The sequence below is a fragment of the Symphalangus syndactylus genome, chromosome 19 (genome assembly GCF_028878055.3).
Source record: "Symphalangus syndactylus isolate Jambi chromosome 19, NHGRI_mSymSyn1-v2.1_pri, whole genome shotgun sequence".
In the NCBI taxonomy this organism is placed as follows: Eukaryota; Metazoa; Chordata; class Mammalia; order Primates; family Hylobatidae; genus Symphalangus; species Symphalangus syndactylus.
This window is the reverse complement of record NC_072434.2, coordinates 91,149,035-91,171,157: the sequence shown is the minus strand read 5'-3', so window position 1 is coordinate 91,171,157 and position 22,123 is coordinate 91,149,035. Positions and strand designations below refer to the sequence as shown.

General features: G+C 46.7%; 2 protein-coding genes across 2 annotated transcripts in view; one reads left to right on the top strand and one right to left on the bottom strand.

The window, feature by feature from the left end:
- The window catches only part of LOC129458299 (kinesin-like protein KIF28P), a 58,902-nt gene extending 41,980 nt beyond the window's left edge, over positions 1–16,922 (top strand). Inside the window, 11 exon segments of the mRNA XM_063613597.1 lie at positions 1,913–2,031; positions 2,921–3,028; positions 8,003–8,085; positions 8,087–8,272; positions 9,644–9,784; positions 11,136–11,296; positions 11,530–11,640; positions 11,889–12,011; positions 12,291–12,414; positions 12,416–12,479; positions 16,770–16,922. Coding sequence (XP_063469667.1) covers positions 1,913–2,031; positions 2,921–3,028; positions 8,003–8,085; positions 8,087–8,272; positions 9,644–9,784; positions 11,136–11,296; positions 11,530–11,640; positions 11,889–12,011; positions 12,291–12,414; positions 12,416–12,479; positions 16,770–16,922 — 1,373 coding nt within the window.
- A 3,979-nt stretch (positions 16,923–20,901) lies between these two features.
- Positions 20,902–22,123, bottom strand: part of SCCPDH (saccharopine dehydrogenase (putative)) — a 48,485-nt gene continuing 47,263 nt past the window's right edge. Inside the window, exon 12 of the mRNA XM_055234691.2 lies at positions 20,902–21,550. Coding sequence (XP_055090666.2) covers positions 21,445–21,550 — 106 coding nt within the window. The 3' untranslated portion in view covers positions 20,902–21,444. The remainder of the gene's footprint in view (positions 21,551–22,123) is intronic.

Genomic DNA, 22,123 nt, shown 5'->3' with positions numbered 1-22,123 from the left:
CTGGAGCCCGCTGAGATCTCAGTGATGTGCGGGCTTCCTGGAGGGGCCCCACGCTTTGCTCAGCACCCGGACTCTGCCTGAACTCGCAGTAATGAAACCCCTGGTGGAAAGTGGGCAGATCCACCTGTGTGTATGCAAAAGAGTTCCTCCCTGTTCCCTACACCAGTGTTTCTCTCAGAATCTCAGCAAAATAAATTGATTTGAAATTCACCTCCTTGCTCTTCTTCTGCTGAAGTTCTCGACTTTTAAAAACGAACCAGGCTGGGCGCGGTGGCTCATGCCTGTAATCCCAGCCCTTTGGAAGGCTGAGGCGGGCAGATCACAAGGTCAGGAGTTCGAGACCATCCTGGCTAACACAGTGAAACCCCGTCTCTACTAAAAATACAAAAAATTAGCTGGATGTGATGGCACGCACCTGTAGTCCCAGCTACTCGGGAGGCTGAGGCAGAATTGCCTGAACCTGGGAGGAGGAGGTTGCAATGAGCCGAGATCGTGCCACTGCACTCCAGCCTGGGTGAAAGAGCGAGACTGCATTTCAAAACAAAACAAAACAACGAACCAGCAAGACTCTGTCATACCAGGCCCGGAAAAGCCATCTGTTCATTGACTTGTTCTCAGAGGTTGACCGTGCCGCTGCCCTCGTGGCCCTGGTGGCTCCATGAAGCTGAACCAGCCCCAGACCCTGGCTCGGACCCTAGGGAAGACTTGGGTCCCCACCAAGGCAGCAGCTATGTGAGCAGTTTGGAGTCAGACCTCAGGGCCAAGGGCACTGTGTGCACCCACAGGCCAGGGGTCCCTAAGAGGTGAGATTTCCTGATTAGAGGCAGTACCAGCCTGGGTTTGGGAGGGAGATTGATCCTCCCATAATCTCCATGAGCCCCTCCTTCAAGCCACCCCAACTATAAGAGAAGCACAGGTCGCTTGCTGTGCCAGCAGCAGCTTGAGGATACCTCCAGGCCTTCTGTCTAGCCAGCCATGTCTCACCTAGCCCCACCCTCCTCCAGGCTGGAGCCACCTGGGGTCAAGGACCCTGAGACCAAGAATGGGAACTGGGGGCAGAGGACCTCCTGCCTGTGGCCAGGATTCATGGGTCGAGATAAGCAGCCATGTAAGGAGTCATTTTCCTGTTTTTTTTTTTTTTTTTTAATTATATGCTTGTAATTTTAAAATGTAGATATTTGATGAACAGCTGAACGAATCAATGAACAAAAAAGCATACACATTTATTCACGGTTGCTGGGTGTGGTGTCTCATGCCTGTAATCCTAGCACTCTGGGCGGCCACGGCAGGAGGATTGCTTGAACCTTGGGAGTTCAAGACCAGCCTGGGAAACAAAGTGAGACCTCATCTCTACAAAATATTTTAAAAATTAGCCAGGCATGGTGGCTTGCACCTGTAGTCCCAGCTACTCAGCAGACTGAGATGGGAGGATTGCTTGAGTCTGGTAGGTGGAGGCTGCAATGAGCAGAGATCATGCCGCTGAACACTAGCCTGGATGACAGAGCAAGACAGCTGTCTAAAAAGAAAAAAAAAAAAGGGCCTGGCATGGTGGCTTATGCCTGTACACCTATAATTCCAGCACTTTGGGAGGCTGAGGTGGGTAGATCACCTGAGGTCAGGAGTTCGAGACCAGCCTGGCCAACGTGGTGAAACCTCGTCTCTACTAAAAATACAAAAATTAGCCAGGTGTGGTGGTGCACACCTGTAATCCCAGCTACTCAGGAGGCTGAGGCAGGAGAATCGCTTCAACTCGGGAGGTGGAGGTTGCAGTGCGCCAAGATGGCGCCACTGCACCCCAGCCTGGGCAACGAGAGTGAAACTCTGTCTCAAAAAAAAAAAAAAAAAAAAAAAAAAAAAAAAATTCATGGCGGAACAAGTGACTGACTTTCACCTCCACTGTGATTGTTGCCAGGTGCTGCGGACGGTGGAGACGGCAAGGCAGATCCCGGTGTCCTGGCTGCGTTCCAGGACTACATCAAACTGATGCCGCTGGTTGCAGAAGCAAATCAAATGAGTGAAGAGCTGAAGAAGGTAATTTAGCTAGAGCCAGGCGCTGGTATGCCAGGTGCAGAAAGGGCCTCAAGGCCTTGTGGGGCAGCGGTGCCTTCCCAAGGACTCTCAGGGAACTAGCGACAGAAGCCAGACTGCCCGGCCCAGTCCCAAGGACCATTCCTTTCACCAACAGCCTACCAGGGCCACCGGGATCCCAGATCAACTCTTGCTGGCCATGAGCAGGCCCTCCCAGATGGTCCTGGGAGCTCTCCAGTGTAGGCGCCCTGATGGCTGCTGTGCCACAGAGACCACCTGGGCTGGGGACAGCTCCCTGGACACATGAGCTCCCATTGGCCGGAACCTTGTAAGAGATTCAATCAATTTGGTACGGACTCCAGGTGTTAGTTCCAGGAGAGAATGGAGAAAATCTGGTGCTCTGTCTTTCCTCTTAGTGGGAAATCCAAGGGGCAAGAGTGGGACATCTTAGAGAAAGTCTTATTCATTCATCATTTAGGAAGCCTGAGCGTGGGAGAATGAAAAATAAATTGCAAAGGTGGTATGAGCTGTGAACGTAGGATTTTCTTTTTCTTTTTTTTTTTTTTTTTTTTGACAGGGTCTCAATCTCCCACCCAGGCTGGAGTGCAGTGGTGCAATCATGGTTTACTGCAACCTCCACTTCCCGGGTTCAAGTGATCCTCCCACCTCTGCCTCCCAAGTAGCTGGGACTACAGGCATGCACTTCCATGCCCGGCTAATTTTTGTATTTTTAGTAGAGGTGGGGTTTTGCTATGTTGCCCAGGCTGGTCTTGAACTCCTGGGCTCAAGTGATCCACTTGCCTCAGCTTCCCAAAGTGCTGGGATTACAGGCATGAGGGACTGTGCCCGGCCGAATGTACGACTATTTAGTGAGAAGTGTTTCTTTTACCAGGGACTGAACATGGAATCGAAGGTGAAGAATTTGGCATCGTCAGATTCCAGGAGCTATGACCTACAGAAGGAGGTCTTGGTGAAGGTGACCCACCACGGGACTCACGAGGTGAGGCCCCACAGGGACAGGACTCAGGAGGTGAGACTCCATGGGGACGGGACTCACGAGGTGAGGCCCCAAGGGGACGGGACTCAGGAGGTTAGGATCCAAGGGGACGGGACTCAGGAGGTGAGGATCCAAGGGGACGGGACTCAGGAGGTGAGGATCCACGGGGACGGGACTCAGGAGGTGAGGATCCACGGGGACGGGACTCAGGAGGTGAGGATCCACGGGGACGGGACTCAGGAGGTGAGGATCCACGGGGACGTGACCCAGGAGGTGAAGATCCACGGGGACGTGACCCAGGAGGTGAGGATCCACGGGGACGGGACTCAGGAGGTGAGACTCCACGGGGACACAGGTTACCTTTACCAGCTGCGGCCTCCGGAGACCCAGTCAAGGGCAAAACGTATTCCAAGTATGAGCTGGAGCTCTGGGGAACAGGGGGATCCACTCTCCCGTTCCCTGTCCTGGACCCTTCCTCACAGCACCAGCTCCTGGGAGCATTCCTAACCTAGCCTGCGCTGAGCATCTGTTCATGCTGAGTATGACTCAAAGGCTTTTGAACCAGAAGGGAGCCTGAGAGTTTATGCAAGTGGTAGTGGTGTCTGTCCATGCACGTATGTGCGTGTGTGTGTGCAAGTGTGTGTTTGTGTGTACACGTGCCCATGAGAGCACAGACTGCCTTTCTGCAGCAATGAGAAAAGCCATCCTCCTAGGGACTCCAGAAAAGGCTGTTTCACCAACTCCACTGGCTGGACCTTACTATCAGGAGGTTCCATTTTAGAAGCTTAAGACCCTGTTTCCTCTCCCTCTGCCTCCAACGGAGGAAACAGAAATGCAGGCCCATCTTGCAGCACCCCTTGTGCACATCAGGCCCCTGGAGCAGCCCTCAGGCTTCCGGCTCCAGCACACTCATCAGTTGCCTTGCGAGACTGCGCCTCCGGCCCCCACCCCGGGCTGCTCTCTCCCTGCTCAGCAACTGAAGCTTCTCTGAGTTTCACTTTTCTGCTCATCGCCCGAAAATTGCCAAAATGCTCTGGGCCAAGACCGATTTTTGTAAAGCTTTTAAAAATTGTGAAATGAGATGACTATAAGCATGTGTGTGCATGCCATGTGGTTAGCACCTGTGCACCCACCACCTCATCCACGGGGTTTCGCCCTCCAGGTGCTGGGGCTGCCAAGATCCTGCCCCAGGGAGGAAACCCAGCAAGGATCCCCCTGGAGCCCAGCTCCTCAGAGACCGACCCCTTTCCTGCAGGTCTGTGTGATGCGGAGACGGTCTCCCATGAGACCCTCACCCTGGGGAGTCAGCCTGGACTTCTCCGCCACGTTCCGTGCGGCCTTGGAGGGCACCCCTCAGAGTGTTTGTACTTTGCATTTTTTTCCAGCAAAGGCCACTGGGGCAAAGTGGCTCTGGTGCCCGATATTCCACGTGCCTCTTTCGGGCCACTTTCCCGTAGAATTTGGCTTGGCGGTTTCCTGTCTTGTCTGACCTTGTTTTAAGAAAATTTGTAATTCTAAAAAACCATTTTCCGTGCTATTCCATTTTGTATTATAGTCTAAGGCAGTTCGAAAAATAGCCTTTTAAACTGTTGCTAGCAGAAGGGTTACTGAGTGCACACGAAGGCACTCATGAGTGCCTGCCTGTCATTACCAGAAACAGGACAGGAGACGGTGTTCTCACACTCATCATTGGGAGAACTGTATGGGAGGGCTGAGGGCCTGGATTCATGCTGAAACGTCATTTTCCTTCAGCCCAGCATCCTGTCACTGGGACAGGTAGCGTCTGATAGGACTGCTTCTGCTTAAACACACCAGGTTCTCTTTTAGGGGGTCGTACAGTTTTTTTTTTCTATTTTTTTTCCTCATGAAGATATGAATCTTACCAATCTGTCATCCTCAAGACTGTCCATTTTTACATTAAAACAAGTAAGATTAGGCCCAGCATGGTAGTTCGCATCTGTAATCCCAGGATTTGGGGAGGCCGAGGTGGGTGGATGGCTTGAGCTCAGGAGTTCGAGACCAGCTTGGTGAACATGGTGAAACCCCATCTCTACAAAAAATACAAAATTAGCTGAGTATGGTGGTGAGCACCTGGAGTCCCCGCTACTGGGGAGGCTGAGGTAGGAGAATCACCTGAGCCTGAGGAGGTTGAGGCTACAGTGAGCTGTGATCACGCCACTACACTCCAGCCTGGGCAACAGAGCAAGACGCTGTCTCAAAAAAACAAGTAAGCTTATTGCCAGTGATCTGTCTTCAGATGAAGCCCTGCTTTCCTCAGGAGGCTTCTGGAAGGCTGTGGTCTGAGGGTCTCCTGTGACACGGTGTGTAGATGGAGTCTTCTGGAAGGCTGTGGTCTGGGGGTCTCCTGTGACACGGTGTGTAGATGGAGTCTTCTGGAAGGCTGTGGTCTGGGGGTCTCCTGTGACACGGTGTGTAGATGGAGTCTTCTGGAAGGCTGTGGTCCGGGGGTCTCTTGTGACACGGTGTGTAGATGGAGGCTTCTGGAAGGCTGTGGTCCGGGGGTCTCTTGTGACACGGTGTGTAGATGGAGGCTTCTGGAAGGCTGTGGTCTGGGGGTCTCTTGTGACACGGTGTGTAGATGTGGGCAGTGCATGTGAGACAGGCACTTCTGAAGACTAGAAGACCAGCAGAGACAGCTGTGGGTCCCAGCTAGAAACACAAATGGTACTTTGCGGCTGATCTTGTACGTGTTTACCTGTCCCCCCGCTGACCCTGTGGACGGTGACTGCTGCTGCGGCTCTCAGGGAAGATGCAGTGTTGTGCAGCTGTTGGGAGTCACACATCATAGACAAGCTCACGAGCAGACCACGGCTGCGTGAGGGTTGGGGGGGTTTTTTGACCTGGAAATGCTGCCAGCTTGTGGTTACTTTTCAGCAGTATTCACCCAATAGCTGCTGGCTCTGGTGAGCAGCACATCCCGCCAGGGAACTCTGAGCCAGGCCTGCAGAGCCCACCTGGGAGCGGGCGGGAGTCACATGGGCTCGCAGCCTATCCCGGAACCTCGCCAACCTGTTTCCTCCTCAGGCCAAGGATGACATGCAATCTTAACTGACACCAGCCCTGTGGTCTGATATCCAGAGGTAATGAGGCAGCGAATTCATTTATTATTTAGATTCCCATGATCTTAGTTCCCTAAAGTCTTTAAGAAAAACCAGAATAAGCCAGTGCAGTGGCACACACCTGCAGTCCAGCCACTCAGAGGCTGAAGCAGGAGGCCCACCTGAGCCCAGGAGTTCAAGGCTGCAGTGAGCTGAGACTGGGCCACTGCACTCCAGCCTGGGTGACAGAGCAAGATCACGTCTTAGAAAAGAAAAACACAAACAGAAAAACCACAATGACTAGAACTCCTGTTGTTCCCTGCTGCCCCATTTTTTTTTTTTTTTTTTTGAGACAGTCTCGCTCTGTCGCCCAGGCTGGAGTGCAGTGGCGCGATCTCGGCTCCCTGCAAGCTCCATCTCCTGGGTTAAGGCGTTCTCCTGCCTCAGCCTCCCAAGTAGCTGGGACTACAGGTGCCCGCCAACACGCCCGGCTAATTTTTTGTATTTTTGGTACAGACAGGGTTTCACTGTGTTGGCCAGGCTGGTCTCGATCTCCTGACCTCGTGATCCGCCTGCCTCGGCCTCCCAAAGTGCTGGGACTACAGGTGTGAGCCACCACGCCCGGCCCCCCACATTCTTATCTAACGGTGGTGCCGCCTCTAGGAGAGCACTATGGTTCTTCACTGTGAGGCCAACAGAAAAAGATGCAATCTGTTTTCCGAGTCCTGAGAATGTCCTTTTTATGAAGAGACATCATACATAGAATGACTTATCTGTTGATTTTTGCTTTTGCTTTTCAAGTTGCCCAGAACAGGAGTTGCTACTTTAACCTGATATTTATGGTCTAAAAATGACCTACCTGGAATCCCTCATCCTGTGGCTTCAGGTTTGTCCCCTTTCCAGAGCCAGTGTTGACAGAGACCCTGTCCTCACCCAGTGAGGAGGAAGACAGCGGCAGGCTGTTGCCCTGGATCTGCTGCGCACTGGATGTGAACCCCTGAACAAGGAAGGACGCCTGCTTGGGTCTCTGCAGAATGGAGCCTAGAATGCCTGCCATGCTGGGCTGGGAAGGCTGTGGGGAGTGTCTCCTGTGTGTGTGGATGTCTGCCCGTGTGCACTCCAATCGTGGTGGGAGAGCCACTTCTCAGCTCTTCTCCAGACTAACTACCCCTGCATCATCTTCCATGGCTGCTGTTAATGAATGACCAGGCTCATTAAATGACACAAACTTACTACCTTATCATCGTTCTACACATGAGAAGTCGAAATTGGGTCTCACTGGGCTAAAAGCAAGGTGTCGACAGGGCTGTACTGCTTTCTGGGCCTGAGGAAGAGAATCTGTTTCCTGCACCTTTCCAGCTTTTAGAGGCCACCTCCCTCCATCTTCAAAGCCACCACATAGCCTCTCTCTGACCCCGCAGGCATTGTCATATCTCTTTCTGAATCTCTCTTCTACCTCTCTCGGCCACATTGAAGACCCTTGTGATTTCATCGGGGCCACCTGGACACTCCAGGCTAATCTCCGTATTTTAAGGTCAGCTGATGACAAACCTTAATTTCCGTTTGCCATAAAAGTAATATATTCACAGGTTCTGGGGATTAGGACGTGGGCATCTTTGAGGACCATTCTGCACACCATAAGCCCCAAACCTTCATTTCTCCTGAGAGGGTCTGTTTTCTACCCCCTTCATCATCTCCTCTAAGTCATTTCCTAGGCTCAAGCAATGGTGAAGTAACAGGTCCAGGAATGAATACGGTATTCTTGATGTCAGCAAAGCTAGGTTTGGAGAGAGTGGGATGTGGTCATGAGTACCCCAAACCCAGTCAATGGAGGGAGCGTGCTGGGAAAAATCAGAGTGATGAATTGTTAGAGCAGCAGATGAAATCAAATACTGGTGACCTACCTCTCTGTTTCCAGGTGTGGATATGGTCAAAAGCCAAGTTCATCAATAGGAAATTCCTAATGGAGGAACTTTACCAGCACTTTCTAGATGAACGGCCCTGTGGCTCAAGAAGACCACCCTTTCTGGGATCCTGGCGAGGTCGTCCACCTGGGCTCAGCTCACATCCGGCTCCAGTCGCTGGCCTACTGCATGAAGCTGGAGGAGCAAGTGGAGTTTCTGAACTGTGACGGGCTGGAGGAGGCGGTGCTGCGTGTCTGCATAGCACCCTGCTGCCTCACAGGACAGTGAGTGTCTCCCTCTCCCCCCTGCCTACTTCTGGGTCAGTCACACACAGAAAATCCAGAGCAGGCCTGAGTTCTCCTGACGGAGTGGTCAACTTGGTACCCTGAACAGGTCATTCATAAGACAAATGAAAGAGCTCATTCATTCACCATTTGGCCTCAACAAATTTGATTTTTGCTATCCCCTGGGGGACCTGAGGAACGAGGAGGACATCTAGCAGAGGCAGGTATAGTGGAAGGAGCCTTGGACAAAACCGAAAGAGCTGGGTGGGTTCCAAACAATGAACCCTCAGGAGAGAAGCCAAGTGGGTTGCGGGGCCTCCCCAGCCACACTCCCCTCCTGGCCTTGTGGGCCTGGCATCTGCCGCGTGGGATGCTTTCCCGTGCTGAAGGCCCAACCTGCTTCAAGAGCCGGAAGTAGAAGCTGATTTTCCAGCTCAGCCCTTTTCTCGAGGTAGGGACTATGAAGCCGACCTCACTCTGTGCTGTCACCTGACCTTTCTGTGGGCACAGGCTTTGTTTTGAGCTATCAGTGCTGTCCTAAACATTGCCTCATTACCCTCAACTGTCCTCTCTGGATACTCAGCTGTCACAGCCAGTTTTTACAAAAGCAAAAGTCTTTTAGCAATCCTAAGCCGAGAGGCTGGCAGGGGCCTGGTCTGGGTGCCAGGCCCTTACAGGCACTCAGTGCAACCTTTCCATCTTTCTGAAGAAGAAATCAGCTCAAGAAGAGAACCTCAAGTTTCCATGACCAAGAAACCAAGCTGCCCAACAACTCACTGCCTTTACTCCAAGCAGCTCTCTGATCACTTGGCTACCTCGAGCTTCAGGGCTGCCCTGCAAGTTGTATTTCCTGTTGCAAATTAATGAATTTAATTTGAAAGGTTTCAGACTTTGTGAGCCTGGTTGATAGGACAGCAGTCCCTTGTTGGAAAGCTGTCTGAGTCAGTTTCTGAGCTTGTAGGCCTGGGGTTCTCTCTAGACTATAAAGAAACAAAGGAAAAGGAAGATGACAACCTGAGAGGCTGCATCTGGGCAGCCACTGGCTTTCCCACTCTGTCCCACTGGGAACCTACCTAAATCTTCAATGCAAGTTTAGCATCCACATCTGTGTGCATCTATCGCATGAGGCTGTTTATCTTCCTTTTTCCTCCAGGCAGGGAGATCCTTGAGAAGGCCTGATCTTACTTTGACGTGCCAGGGTAACGGGCTCTTGTTTAGTGTCTCTTGAATGCATGAATGAACTCTACTGATCCTGTCTTCAGTGAAATTAGCTCTCTCTTAAGGATTCTATTGAACCCCCTTAACATCACAATCTTAACTTGCTTGGACCCAGCCTAACCCGAGGTCAGCGTTCACCTCTTCCGTTTGTAGAACGCATGGCGAGGAGGATGTGGTTACCGACCCTTTGGAGCTGCTGGGCAAGAGGATGGATTTTCAGATTCACATTGTCCGGTGCCTTGGCGTCAACTGGATGAAGGAAGATGCAAAGCGGGGCATTCAGATAGGGGACCAGCCTGCACCACGGAACAGAGCCACACACGCCACCTGCCGTGTGGACCCTGAGGGGGGCAGTCCAGTCTTTCTTCAAGTTTTAAAAATGAACTTATCACAAAGTTTTCTTAAGTTTCTCTGTTTGACTTTAAGATGACTATTTCCTCACCTATTTAATAGAGGAAGTTTCTCTGTTTAACTTTAAGATGACTATTTTCCCTCATAGTTTCTCTGTCTAACTTTGAGACGACTATTTCCCATCTATTTATAGAGGGGCCACATGTCCCTCCAGGTCTCTGGCCTGTGGTCAGTGTGTACTGAACTTTTTACGGAACTGAAGCAGAAATTCTAATTATCAGAAAGAATATCCAGTAAAACCATGTTATCTAAGCAAAACAGTTTTTGGGTTTTAGTTGGAAACAAAAGGACTGTATTATGATATGGCAGAAGCACCAGATATGCTTAAACAAATTAGGCTAAAAGGATATTGAAAGATAAGGCAGGCCAGGTGTGGTGGTTCACGCCTGTAATCCCAGCACTTTGGGAGGCTGAGGCTGGCAGATCACTTGAGGTCAGGAGTTCAAGACCAGCCTGCCAACATGGTGAAACCCCGGCTCTACTAAAAGTAGAAAAATTAGCCAGGTGCAGTGGCATACGCCTGTAATCCCAGCTACTTGGGAGGCTAAGGCAGGAGAATGCTTGAACCCCAAAGGGAGAGGTTGCAGTGAGCCGAGATCACTCTAGCCTGGGCGACAGAGCGAGACTCTGTCTCAAAATAAATAAATAAATAAAGATAAGGCAATAAAGGGAGACTTTGAAGAACAAAAACCAAATCACCGCCTCACATGGAAAATTAACCATTTTTGATTATCTAAGTAGAAGGGATTTATTGAAATCCGTTTTGTTTGTTTTTGTTTTTGAGACACAGTCTTGCTCTGTTGCTCAGGCTGGAGTGCAATGGAGTGGTGCGATCTCATCTTACTGCAACCTCAGCCTCCTGAGTAGCTGGAACTACAGCCATGCACCACCACACCCACCTAATTTTTGTATTTTTTACAGAGATGGTGTTTTGCCATGTTGCCCAGGCTGGTGTTCAATTCCTGGGCTCAAGCAATCTGCCTGCCTCAGCCTCCCAAAATGCTGACATTACAGGCGTAAGCCATTGTGCCCAGCCTAGGCTTTTTAAAAAAATCATTATATAGTGATGATATCCACGTTGAATAAGATGTTGGAGCTGATAAACATGAGAATCAATCATAGGTCATCTTTTATCTGACACATGGGCTGTAAATCTTTGGCTTATCTGTCCCTTTTCTTTACAAATGTGTCCCTTCTGGTTTTAAATTATGTTTTATGTTTTTCTCAGGTACAGAATTTATGACCTTCCAAACACTATCTATACCAAACCTGCATGGAAAAGTGTGAATCCACAAATTGAAGAGACTGTCCAATTTGCAGCCTTAACTGCATCTCAGGAGTTTCTGAATTATTTGCAGACAAATGCCCTTATTGTTGACCTATGGGGCCTTCAAGGTACCTTGCTTACTTATGCTTTCATCAGACATGCCATACATTCAGGGCTGCAGAAGGGGTAGAGGAGCGAGGCAGTCCGGGTCCTAACAGCGGTGGGCCAGAGCCATCTCTTCCCCTGGGCCTCTGGGTTCTCATCCAGCAGGGTGGTTATATGCTTTAACAACTTCTCACATGACACTGGAGCTGGGCAACTGGGATGTTTCTTTCTTTGACTGTGTCTCTCCCCACTACAGAAGGCTGCGCTGAGCTGAGCTGCTCCCAGCTGGGCCTCATGGTCACAGGTGAAGGCCACATCCTGGTAGACACCAAGAAAATTTCCACTGTGAAGGATACAAGCCAGGTGTGTACATAGGACATTAAAATGGGCATCCCAGGTGGCTAGAAAATCTCTGATGACAGCTGCTTGACGTTCCTTCCCCCTTAACAAACGTTTTCTTTATTTACTCCTGTGTACCCTGAGGGGCTTCAACTCTGCTCACCAAACACACACTCCCATCCCATTTGATTTTCCCACGGTACAAACATTGCCAGTATCAAAGAATATGCAGATGATACAACAAAAGACGAAACTGACATGTTTTCTCGTAGGCAGCATCAAACCAGATACCAGAACTTTATCTGTAGCTGCTCAAGCTAGAGCAGGACCATTAACAGAGCCTGAGAGAGGAGAACATGCTTCTCAAAGCATCACTTGCGGAAACTGCTTCTGGTCAAGGTGAGAGACTGCTCCAGTCTTGGCTGTGTAGCTTATCCCTAGACTCCTACATTTGGGATGTGTATTTGTCTTTTAAGAAACAAACTTTTAAATGAGTTAATTCGTATCTTGTTTCATAAACAAAAAATGCTGGACATTTCTTCTGCCCTGTGAGATTTCCCCTTTCCCTTGGATGGATCCAAACTGGTGCCTGATAAATGCTCATGTAGTAGAATGCCACCAAAATAAATAAATATAGAGATGCCCATAGTCAATATTACCTTTTTCTTTCCACCTCAGCCCAGAAGCCTTCCAACACTCTGAAGATCAGCGGGATGACTGCGCAACTGCCATCCGCCAGGGAGATGAGCCAAATGTGCACACAGCAAGCTGGCTCTGACCAAGAGATTGCCAAGGCTCTGAAGGTTCTACCAACGCGTGAACACAGCCAGAGGGCAGCTTTTCAGACTCAGACGGTATCAACCTCTTGTAAGTAACTGGAATCCTGGGAGCACACAGAATTTCTTTCCATCCAATTTAGACATTTGATGTAACTGTATTTCCTGAGCTTGAGGACGTGTATGCAGAAGCAGAAGAGCAAGGTGAGGAGGCCTTGCTTGACCTCTGTGAGCGCGAATCTACTGCCCTCTCAGGCCGCCATCCGTCCCTGCTCTGACCTTTTTATTTTAGTGCACATCCGGCTGGCTCCACGCAACCATGGTCACTGCACGATTGATGTCCATTCACTTTACAATACAATATACAGACTACCCTGTTTGGTTTATCATTATAAAACCAAATATAATTCATCATATTCATCATATTAACAGATTATAAGATAAAATAATTTGATTACTTCAACAGATGCAGAAAAAGATGTGACCAAATTAAACATCCTATGACAGTAAAAATTCTTGGCAAACTAGGAATAAAATGGACATTCCTTAATCTGATAAAGGCAATCTTAAACACACAGTGGACACAATGCTTAGTGATGAATGACTGAAAGCTTTTCCTTTCAGATCGGGAGGTCAGGGACGCCAGCTTTCTTGACCTCTGTCCTTTAGGTTCTAGCCAATGCAGTAAGGCAAGAAATACAAAGTATGACTGGGAAGGAAAGAAAAGTAATTACAATAATAGCATACACTTATGTAACACTTACTAAGTGCTTTACATTTACTGACTCAATTCTCACAGCAACCCTATGAGGCAGGTACTATTATTGACCTTATTTTACAGTTCATGGAACGTGTCTAAAGACACATCACTCATGTGTGGCAGGGCTGAGGTCCAGACCCTGCCGGTGCTGTTCCCCAGTCTATACTGCGCTGCCTCTAGTATTATCCCAGATGACCTGCTTGTACAGACAGAAAATCCCCAAGGATTTATAAATGAATTACAAAGTTGCCGGATACAAAAAATCAAAATTTAAAAATTAACTGTATTTGAATATAACAGCAGCAAGCAGAAAATTATTTTTAAAATAAAAGACACCATTGATAATTGCATCAAATATATGGAATACTTAGGCCTATAGCTGACATAAAATATGTAAGAGTTCTATGGAGAAAATTTTAAAACTTATTTGTGAGATGTTTAAAAGGATATAGATAGAGAAATTGCCACCTCTCCATGGTTTGGAAGATTTGTTATTGTACATCTGTCAACTCTCCCCCCAGAATCAGTGTAATTGTAATTCCAATCAAATGTAATAGAACTTAACAAGATAATTCTAAAATTTGCATGGAATTGCAAAAGCAAAAACTAGCCAAGATGAGACCAGACCCAAGCACAAGACAGAAAGACTTGCCCTACCTGTTATCAACACTTCATTTTAATGCCTCTGTAACAGAGGCAGTAAAGTGAGGTGTTGGCCCAAAGATAGATAAATAACCAAAGAAAAAGAATAGAAGGCTCAGAAACAGATTTATTCAGGACTACAGACTTGATATACAACCAAGTGGAACTGCAAATAAATGTGGCAAGGATTGACTTTTCAATACACAGCGCTGGGGAATTAGGAATATGTATGGGGAAAAATGAAACTGGATCCCTATCTAAAACTACCCCAGAAATCAATTTCAGGTGAGAATTAAAGAGCTTAGTGTGGAAGGCACAACCCTAATGCTTTTATTTATTTATTTAAATAGAGATGGGGTCTTGTTATGTTGCCCAGGCTGGTCTCGAACTCCTAGCTTCAAGCAATCCTCCAGCCTCAGCCTCCCAAAGTGCTGGAATTACAGGCATAAGCCACCATGCCCTGCCTCTAATGCTTTCAGAAGATACTTCAGGGGACTGTCTTTACGACCTCATGGTGGAAAAGGATTTCTTATGCATTACACACATACACACACAGGCACATCCCTAGCTTTAAAGAGGGAGACTGATAAATTCAGCTAAATTAAAATAGTGAACTTTGGTCCATCAAAAGACACCAAAATGAAAAAGCCAGAAGGAATGGGAAAAGTTCTTTGCAACACATTTAACATATAATGGACTAATATCCAAAATAAATAACTACTACTAACCAAAAAGAAAAATAGACAACCCGATAGGAAAAAAAAATGGTCAAAAGATTTGAACAGGAACTTCACAAAAGAGGAAATTAAAAATGCCAATAAATATATGGAAAAGTGCTTAATTGCATTAATAGTTTGGGAAATACTAATTGATACCACAATGAGATACCATTATTAACCTTCCATACTGGCAAAAATTAAAAAGACTGACAATATCAAGTTTTGGTGAAGATATAAAGTAACAGAAACTGTCGTGTGGCTGAGAGGAGTATAAATTGGTACAACCATTTAAAAATTATTTGTCATTTACTTAAAAGTTGAAGATACTAGAACCTAGAAGCCTGCAATTCAACTTTCCTTCCTTCACGGGTGAACTGGTTCTGCAGAGAATTAAGCCCTAATGCCTCAGGCAGAGGTTCTCAAAGTGTGCCCTATGGCCTAGCAGCTTCAGCAGCATCTAGGAGCTTGTCAGAAATGCAAATTCCAGGGCCCCACCCCAGACCTACTGAATCAGAATCTCTGGGTGTGAGGCCTAGTAACGTGTTTCAACAAACCCTCTCCGTGATTCTGCCTTCAAGTTTGAGAACCTACTGCACTGAGGCATCTAACCTATGAAATAAGCTAACTCTGTCATACATGTCTAGCATGGCACTAGTTACACACCATTCTTGAAAGAACTGAGAAAACAGTTATTCAAATCACTTCCGTTCTGTGGTTCAGATGAGGGGCCAGTTGAAAAACACTACAGAAATCTTAGTTGATGTGCACTGCTGTTCATAAAACCCTCTTCCATAGTAGCCCCAAACTGGAAACATCCCTAATATATGTTCACCGAAGATGGGTAAATTTTGGCCCCCTCTGTGCTGTGTAACACTACATTGCCATGAAAGTGAACAACTGCCACAGGCAACAAGAATAGTCTTCCAATAGTGATGGAAACCAAGTTATGAAAGATGACATCCAGTATGATTCTATAAACATTCAAAGAGGGCAAAATATATTGTTTAGGGATATACTCTAGGTGGCAAAACTACTGAGAAAGGCAAGAAAACGGTGACCACACAAGTCAGGCTGGCAGTTGCTTCTGGGACAGGAAGAAGGTGACAGGAGGAGTTCCAGGCAGTGGGCTCTCTAGAGCAGGTGTGTTCACTTTAGGCCTGTCAATACATTTAGGGTACTTTTCCGTTCTACGTATCTCACAATAAAAAAGAATAACTGCTTAAATGAAAGACACCATAAACAAAGTTTCAAATAAACCACAGCCTGGAAAATATATTAGTATTATTTAGCAAGCATTAGTATTCAGAATACAATTACTTTTAAGATTAAAAAAAGATAGTATGTTGGAAAGCACATTAGAAAAAAATCGGCAAAGGATTTGAACAGGCATTTCACTAATACTCAGGGAAACAGAAACTGAATCCCAGTGCCACTCTCTGCCGTTCTCAATTTCAGCCAGTGCGGTACCATCTCCTCCACCATATCACACTACCTGCTCTCTGCTGTTCTCAATTTCAGCCAGTGCGGTACCATCTCCTCCACCATATCACACTACCTGCTCTCTGCTGTTCTCAATTTCAGCCAGTGCGGTACCATCTCCTCCACCATATCACACTACCTGCTCTCTGCTGTTCTCAATTTCAGCCAGTGCGGTACCATCTCCTCCACTATATCACACTACCTGCTCTCTGCTGTTCTCAATTTCAGCCAGTGCGGTACCATCTCCTCCACTATATCACACTACCTGCTCTCTGCTGTTCTCAATTTCAGCCAGTGCAGTACCATCTCCTCCACTATATCACATTACCTGCTCTCTGCTGTTCTCAATTTCAGCCAGTGTGGTACCATCTCCTCCACCACTTGTCTCCAGGACTCTGCCCCAGGGCATTCCTAGTTCTCAGGGGTACTTGCCTCCACAGTTAGGGGAAGCATCGGCAAAACCCTACCATTGGGAGAGCTCCTACACCCACTGGCTCCTCAAGACTCCTTTAATACTCCTTTGACAGTATTAAAACACTATGTAAGTAACATTCCAATTGAAAATATTTGAATTATCTTGCCAGTTTTCCCTACTGGCAGTAACTTAGGGTCATCCGAAACAAAGCTGCTCCTAGGTGACTTACTGCCTCTGCTAGCAGCTTTCAAAAGCAGTTTTCTATCCCAAAGGGGAACTTAATGGGCACCCCATCATATATACACAATATTTTTTACTCTGATGACATGAAGTCTATCACTATAATTTTTTTCACTTTTTTTTTAGGAAGATGATCAAATGCTTCGACCGGTCGTATACCAATGGTCACAGATGTTTAAGGATTTGGGGGATCTACCTGAGTCCAGCTTGTGGAAACTGAAAAATGACGTTGCTCTTATAGTGAAAAAGAAGAGAGAATATTTATTGCATATCAAATAGTGAAGATACATCAACTGAACACTGAAGATATTCAAGCCTTGAGTTGTGAAGATGATTTGTGTAGCTAAGAAGCTTACCTCATTTCCCACTTACTTTACCTATTTCTTCTACCAGTTTTAAGCAAAACTCTCCTTCCGCGTGATTGTAAATCATCTCTATAAGCTAAAGGCTGCTTCAATGGCCCTACGTTCCTGACGCATGGGGGGAACTACACACACTGGGGTCTATTTGAGGTTGGAGGGTGGGAGGAGGGAGAGGGTGAACGATTAGCACTTGGAGTTCTGGGATCAGACTGCCTAGGGTTGAATCCTGGTTAAGTCCATCACTTGTCAGCTGCAGGATTTGGGGCCACTGACTTCCCCTCTCTAAGCCTCTCTTTCCTCACTTGTTTTATGGGAAGGATAACAGTATTTACTGCAAATGGTTAATGAACATAAAGCACTTAGAACAGTGCCTGACACACAGACGTGATTGATAAGCATTCACCATTAATATTTTTACCGTAAACCGTTCAAAACTTCAAATGATGCTCTTCTATCTCTATTTCTTGCTGTCAGACCTACAGACAATGGTTATTTCACGTCTCTCGTTTTGTATCTTTCTCTGAACAAGTTTGAATTCTACCTCCACTTAGCTTCCTCTTCTCATAGGTTTATCTGAAATACTGTTATGTTCAATTTTTTCAGCAGCAGGAGTGCCCATATGATGGGACCTTTTCAGTGTAGAGTCTGCGGTTCAGGGATTATAACTGTTAGTGAAAAAATCTACTAGGAGTTAGTCTATCTTGAAGCCAACCTTGATTCCACAAATTGACTGATGGGTCTTAGTCAAGGATATGATAAAAAGCTCAACATCACGGATCATTAGAGAAATGCAAACCCAAACCACAATGAGACACCCTCTCACACCAGTCAGAATGGCTATTATTAAAAAGTCAAAAAGTAAAAGATGCTAGGCTGGACATGGTGGCTCACGCCTGTAATCCCAGCACTTTGGGAGGCTGAGGCAGGTGGATCACCTGAGGTCAGGAGTTCGAGACCAGCCTGACCAATATGGAGAAACTCCAACTCTACTAAAAATATAAAATTAGCCAGGCGTGGTGGTGCATGCCTGTAATCCCAGCTATTCGGGAGGCTGAGGCAGGAGAATCGCTTGAACCCTGGAGGCAGAGGTTGTGGTGAGCCAAGATCGCGCCACTGCACTCCAGCCCAGGCAACAAAAGCAAAACTCCATCTCAAAAAACAAACAAAAAACAGATGCTGGCGAGGTTGCAGAGAAAAAGGAATGCTTACACACTGTTGGTGAAAGTGGAAATTAGTTCAACTGTTGTGGAAAACAGTGTGGTTCTTCCTCAAAGACTGAAAAACAAATACCTTCTGACCCAGCAGCCTCATTACTGGGTAGATACCCAAAGGAATATAACTTGTTCTATTATAAAGACACACATGTGTATGTTCATTGCAGCACTATTCACAATAGCAAAGACATGGAATCAACCTAAAAGTCCATCAATAGTAGACTGGATAAAGAAGATGTGGTAGATATACACCATGGAATGCCACGTAGCCATAAAAAGAATGAGATCATGTCCTTTGCAGGAACACGGATGGTGCTGGAGGTCATTATCCCCAGCAAACTAATGCAAGAACAGAAAACCAAATACCACATGTTCTCACCTATAAGTGGGAGCTAAGTGATGCGAACACATGGACACATACAGGAGAACCCCACACACTGGGGCCTCTCAGAGGGTGGACAGTGGGTGGAAGGAGAGGGTCAGGAAAACTAACCAATGGGTACTAGGCTTAATACCTGGGTGACAAAATAATCTGTACGACAAACCCCCATGTCACTTTACCTATATAACAAACCTGCACATATACCCTGGAACTTAAAAAGTTAAAAAAAAAAAAAAAAAAAGAAACCTTTGTGGCCAAAGACAGACTACTTCTTCTTCTTCTTCTTCTTCTTCTTCTTCTTCTTTTTTTTTATTTGAGATGGAGTCTTGTGCTGTCACCCAGGCTGGAGTGCAGTGGCGTGATCTCAGCACACTGCAACCTCTACCTTCTGGGTTCAAGCAATTCTCCTGCCTCAGCCTCCTTGAGTAGCTGGGATTACAAGGCACCTGCCACCAGGCCCAGCTAATTTTTGTATTTTTAGTAGAGACGAGGTTTCACCATGTTGGCCAGGCTGGTCTCAAACTCCTGACCTCAAGTGATCCACCCGCCTCAGCCTCCTAAAGTCCTAGGATTACAGGCATGAGCCACCGTGCCCAGCCCAAAGACAGACTTCTAATAACAATAGTAGTGATAATGTTGAAACTTAGTAAGTGCTTACACCATGTGCCAGGCACTAATCCAAGTGCTAAACATGTTAGCTCATTTAATTCTCACAATAATTCGATGAGGTTGAGTAACGTGCCCAGGCCACTGTAAGCACGGAGGCTGATGCCAGAGCCTGCATTCCTAACCGTGATGGCCTGCTACCTGACGGTGCAGGACTGTCCCTGGGAGTCCTGGCTGATATGCAGAAAAAATCAGGAAGGAGAAAATAAGCGGTGACAACCTCAATCCTTGCTCCCTAAAATATGAAGTTAAGGAAGGTCAAATAGGATGACGCCAAAGCTGCACTGGCAGGAGGGGCCGTCAATGGCTCCAAAAGGGAAGCTCTAGAAAGACAAGGGAATCTGGGCTAGTGATTTCAGCTGAAGAGCAGGGTCCGGGGATTCGTAAGGGAGGCATGGGTATTGCTTGCAGCTCAGGTCCTGACCACATACCCAAGTGAACTAAAAACACTGCTGTAACCCTGGAGCCCAAGTGTGGAGCACCTCGTGGTGACAGCCAGGACAGGGCCAGCAAAGGCATCACAGAATCCTGGGAAGACTCACTGGGTCAGTGAGACCCAGTAACAGCAGAGGCTAGGCAGACTCCAGTCCTCTCGGCCTGGAGCAGGAATGGCTTCTGTCTCTTGAACTGAGCCTCAACGTTTTGGACAATTAGCAGTTTACTCGCCTGAGGTGAGTCATATACTTTCAGCAAATGGGAGCAGGCAGAACCTTGGGGGATTAAAAGGAAAATCAGGATGAGACACACATGTCCCTCAAGCCAGAGAACGAGGTCACACTGCTACCTTCAGAATCGGAGTCAATGCTCCAGCATACATTGCAAAGCTAGAAACAGGGACAGGATATGTAGCTTCACCCAGCGGTTCCCAAACGCGCATCAAAAACACAGAGGCTCCGACCTCCCGACCTCCTGAACGCAAGTTGCTGGAGGCACTGAGGAACCTGTTCCTGTTTTGTGATTCAGATGTGCAGCTAGTCGTGGGCTCTATTGCTCCTGTACTGCTTTCTAATTTCAGAGCCGATAAAACCTTTTCTAAGGTCCCACAAGTTAGGGCACAGCTGAAGATCTGTATCTTGTGATGACCAGGCCAGGACAGAGGAAGGAGGGTTGGGGGTGGGGGGCAATACTACCACCAAGAACCCTCTCTTCGAGTTAGATACCCCCCCTTCTTCTTACAGGCCTCTTCGAGTTAGATACCCCCCTGCCTTCTTCTTACAGGCAGACAGAAGGGTCTCCCAACACGAATAATATTCCTAAATATTTTATGTTCCTCACTTTTTAGCAGAAATTCCATAGAGGAGTGGCTGTCTTGTTTAGGTAATGAACAACATGATTGCTATGTATATATGTGTTTATTATATGCTTATTACAAAAGAAAAAGTCTTTTGCCTTATTTTAGGGCTTCCATGTAAAACCTAGTTAAAATACAAAAAGTAAATTAGAGAAAAATTCTGCTTAGGTAGTGAAAATTGATAGCAACTTATAAGCTGTATCCTTAAACCTAGTCACAGATACAGAATTAGGTAAAGATAAAATGATAAGCCCGCTTATTGGCAAGAAACAGGTTAGGCCACTTCAGCGCATGTTTCTACCACTATACAAATACATAGGCAGGTCCAAACACTAAACCACCATTCGACTGACAACCTTTTATTTTTCAACTTAAGTAACAGTCCAAAATCAGTGTAGACTGGCGAAAAACTAGGCAAAAATAGCAAAAAGTGCAGTTTAATTTAGCAAAGGCTCAAGACAGTATGTGGAGAAGCTCACTGGAAGGTGAGATTTCCTTCCTACTGCGGCGAGGCAAGCGGCAGTTACTGCCCGACACTAACGCTGGTGTGCACACCCTCGATGGGCAATGCTGCTGCAACGCAGACTGGGACACTGCCTCCCCCATTCGACCTGCCAGCTCATTCGTGAAAATCTACCAGGAACACATCAATGAAAAAAATATGTCAAATGTGAGTTCTCTCTTATAAGCAATAAAATCACAAAATCAACTGAGATTTGAAATTTAGGGTAAGCTAGGACAATTTCCTGCTTTTTAATATATAGATAGTTTAGATTTGACAATCATTTCCACATACATTCAGACAGGCCTACAGAAGAATTTCAAATATCAAATAGAGAAGCTGTTAATTCGCGCACGTTATGACTTCAGTTAATTCTTCCAGTGTTTAGACTTCAGAGCTGCCAATAACACTAAACTCAATACCGTGTTTGTTGAGTCTGTCAATCAACTTTGTTTTGGAAAAAGCTGCTCCAGGTGTGAAGACCCCGCCCCTATAAAACAACAACAAGAGAAAACAGTGCACTCAGCTCCTCTCCAGTCTCCTATTTCACAGGCCTCATTATCAAATTGCTACAGAACCCCTGAAAACCCAAGTGTTCATGGTAATCACGGCTACCTTTGATTCCTTCCTAAAATCAGCCAAATGAGCGAGTAGCTATTAGTCAGGAGAAACTTGCCCCACAGCCAACCCTATCTAGACTGGCTTCGCTCCTGGGGATACTGCTTCCATTCTGTGCATGTGTTCAGTGGGTGCACTGTGCGCCATCACCCAGAAGAACTGCTGCTGTTTACAAGGATGGTCCTCAGACTCAGGGGGATTAAAGAAAGACCCGAATGGAATAAATTTAGGTAATCAATTATTATTAAAGTGTAAACAGAACTTAAATTGGATGAAAAAGAAGTGTTTAAAAATATAATAGCTGACATTCATAAATGCTAAATATTTTCAAGGGGGACCTAAGTATTTGAAAAAATTTAATTAGGTTTTACTACATACAAATTTTATTAATCCTGTTTTAGGTCATGCCTGGTTTACTTCTCAGGAGCAGGCCTATGCTCATCTG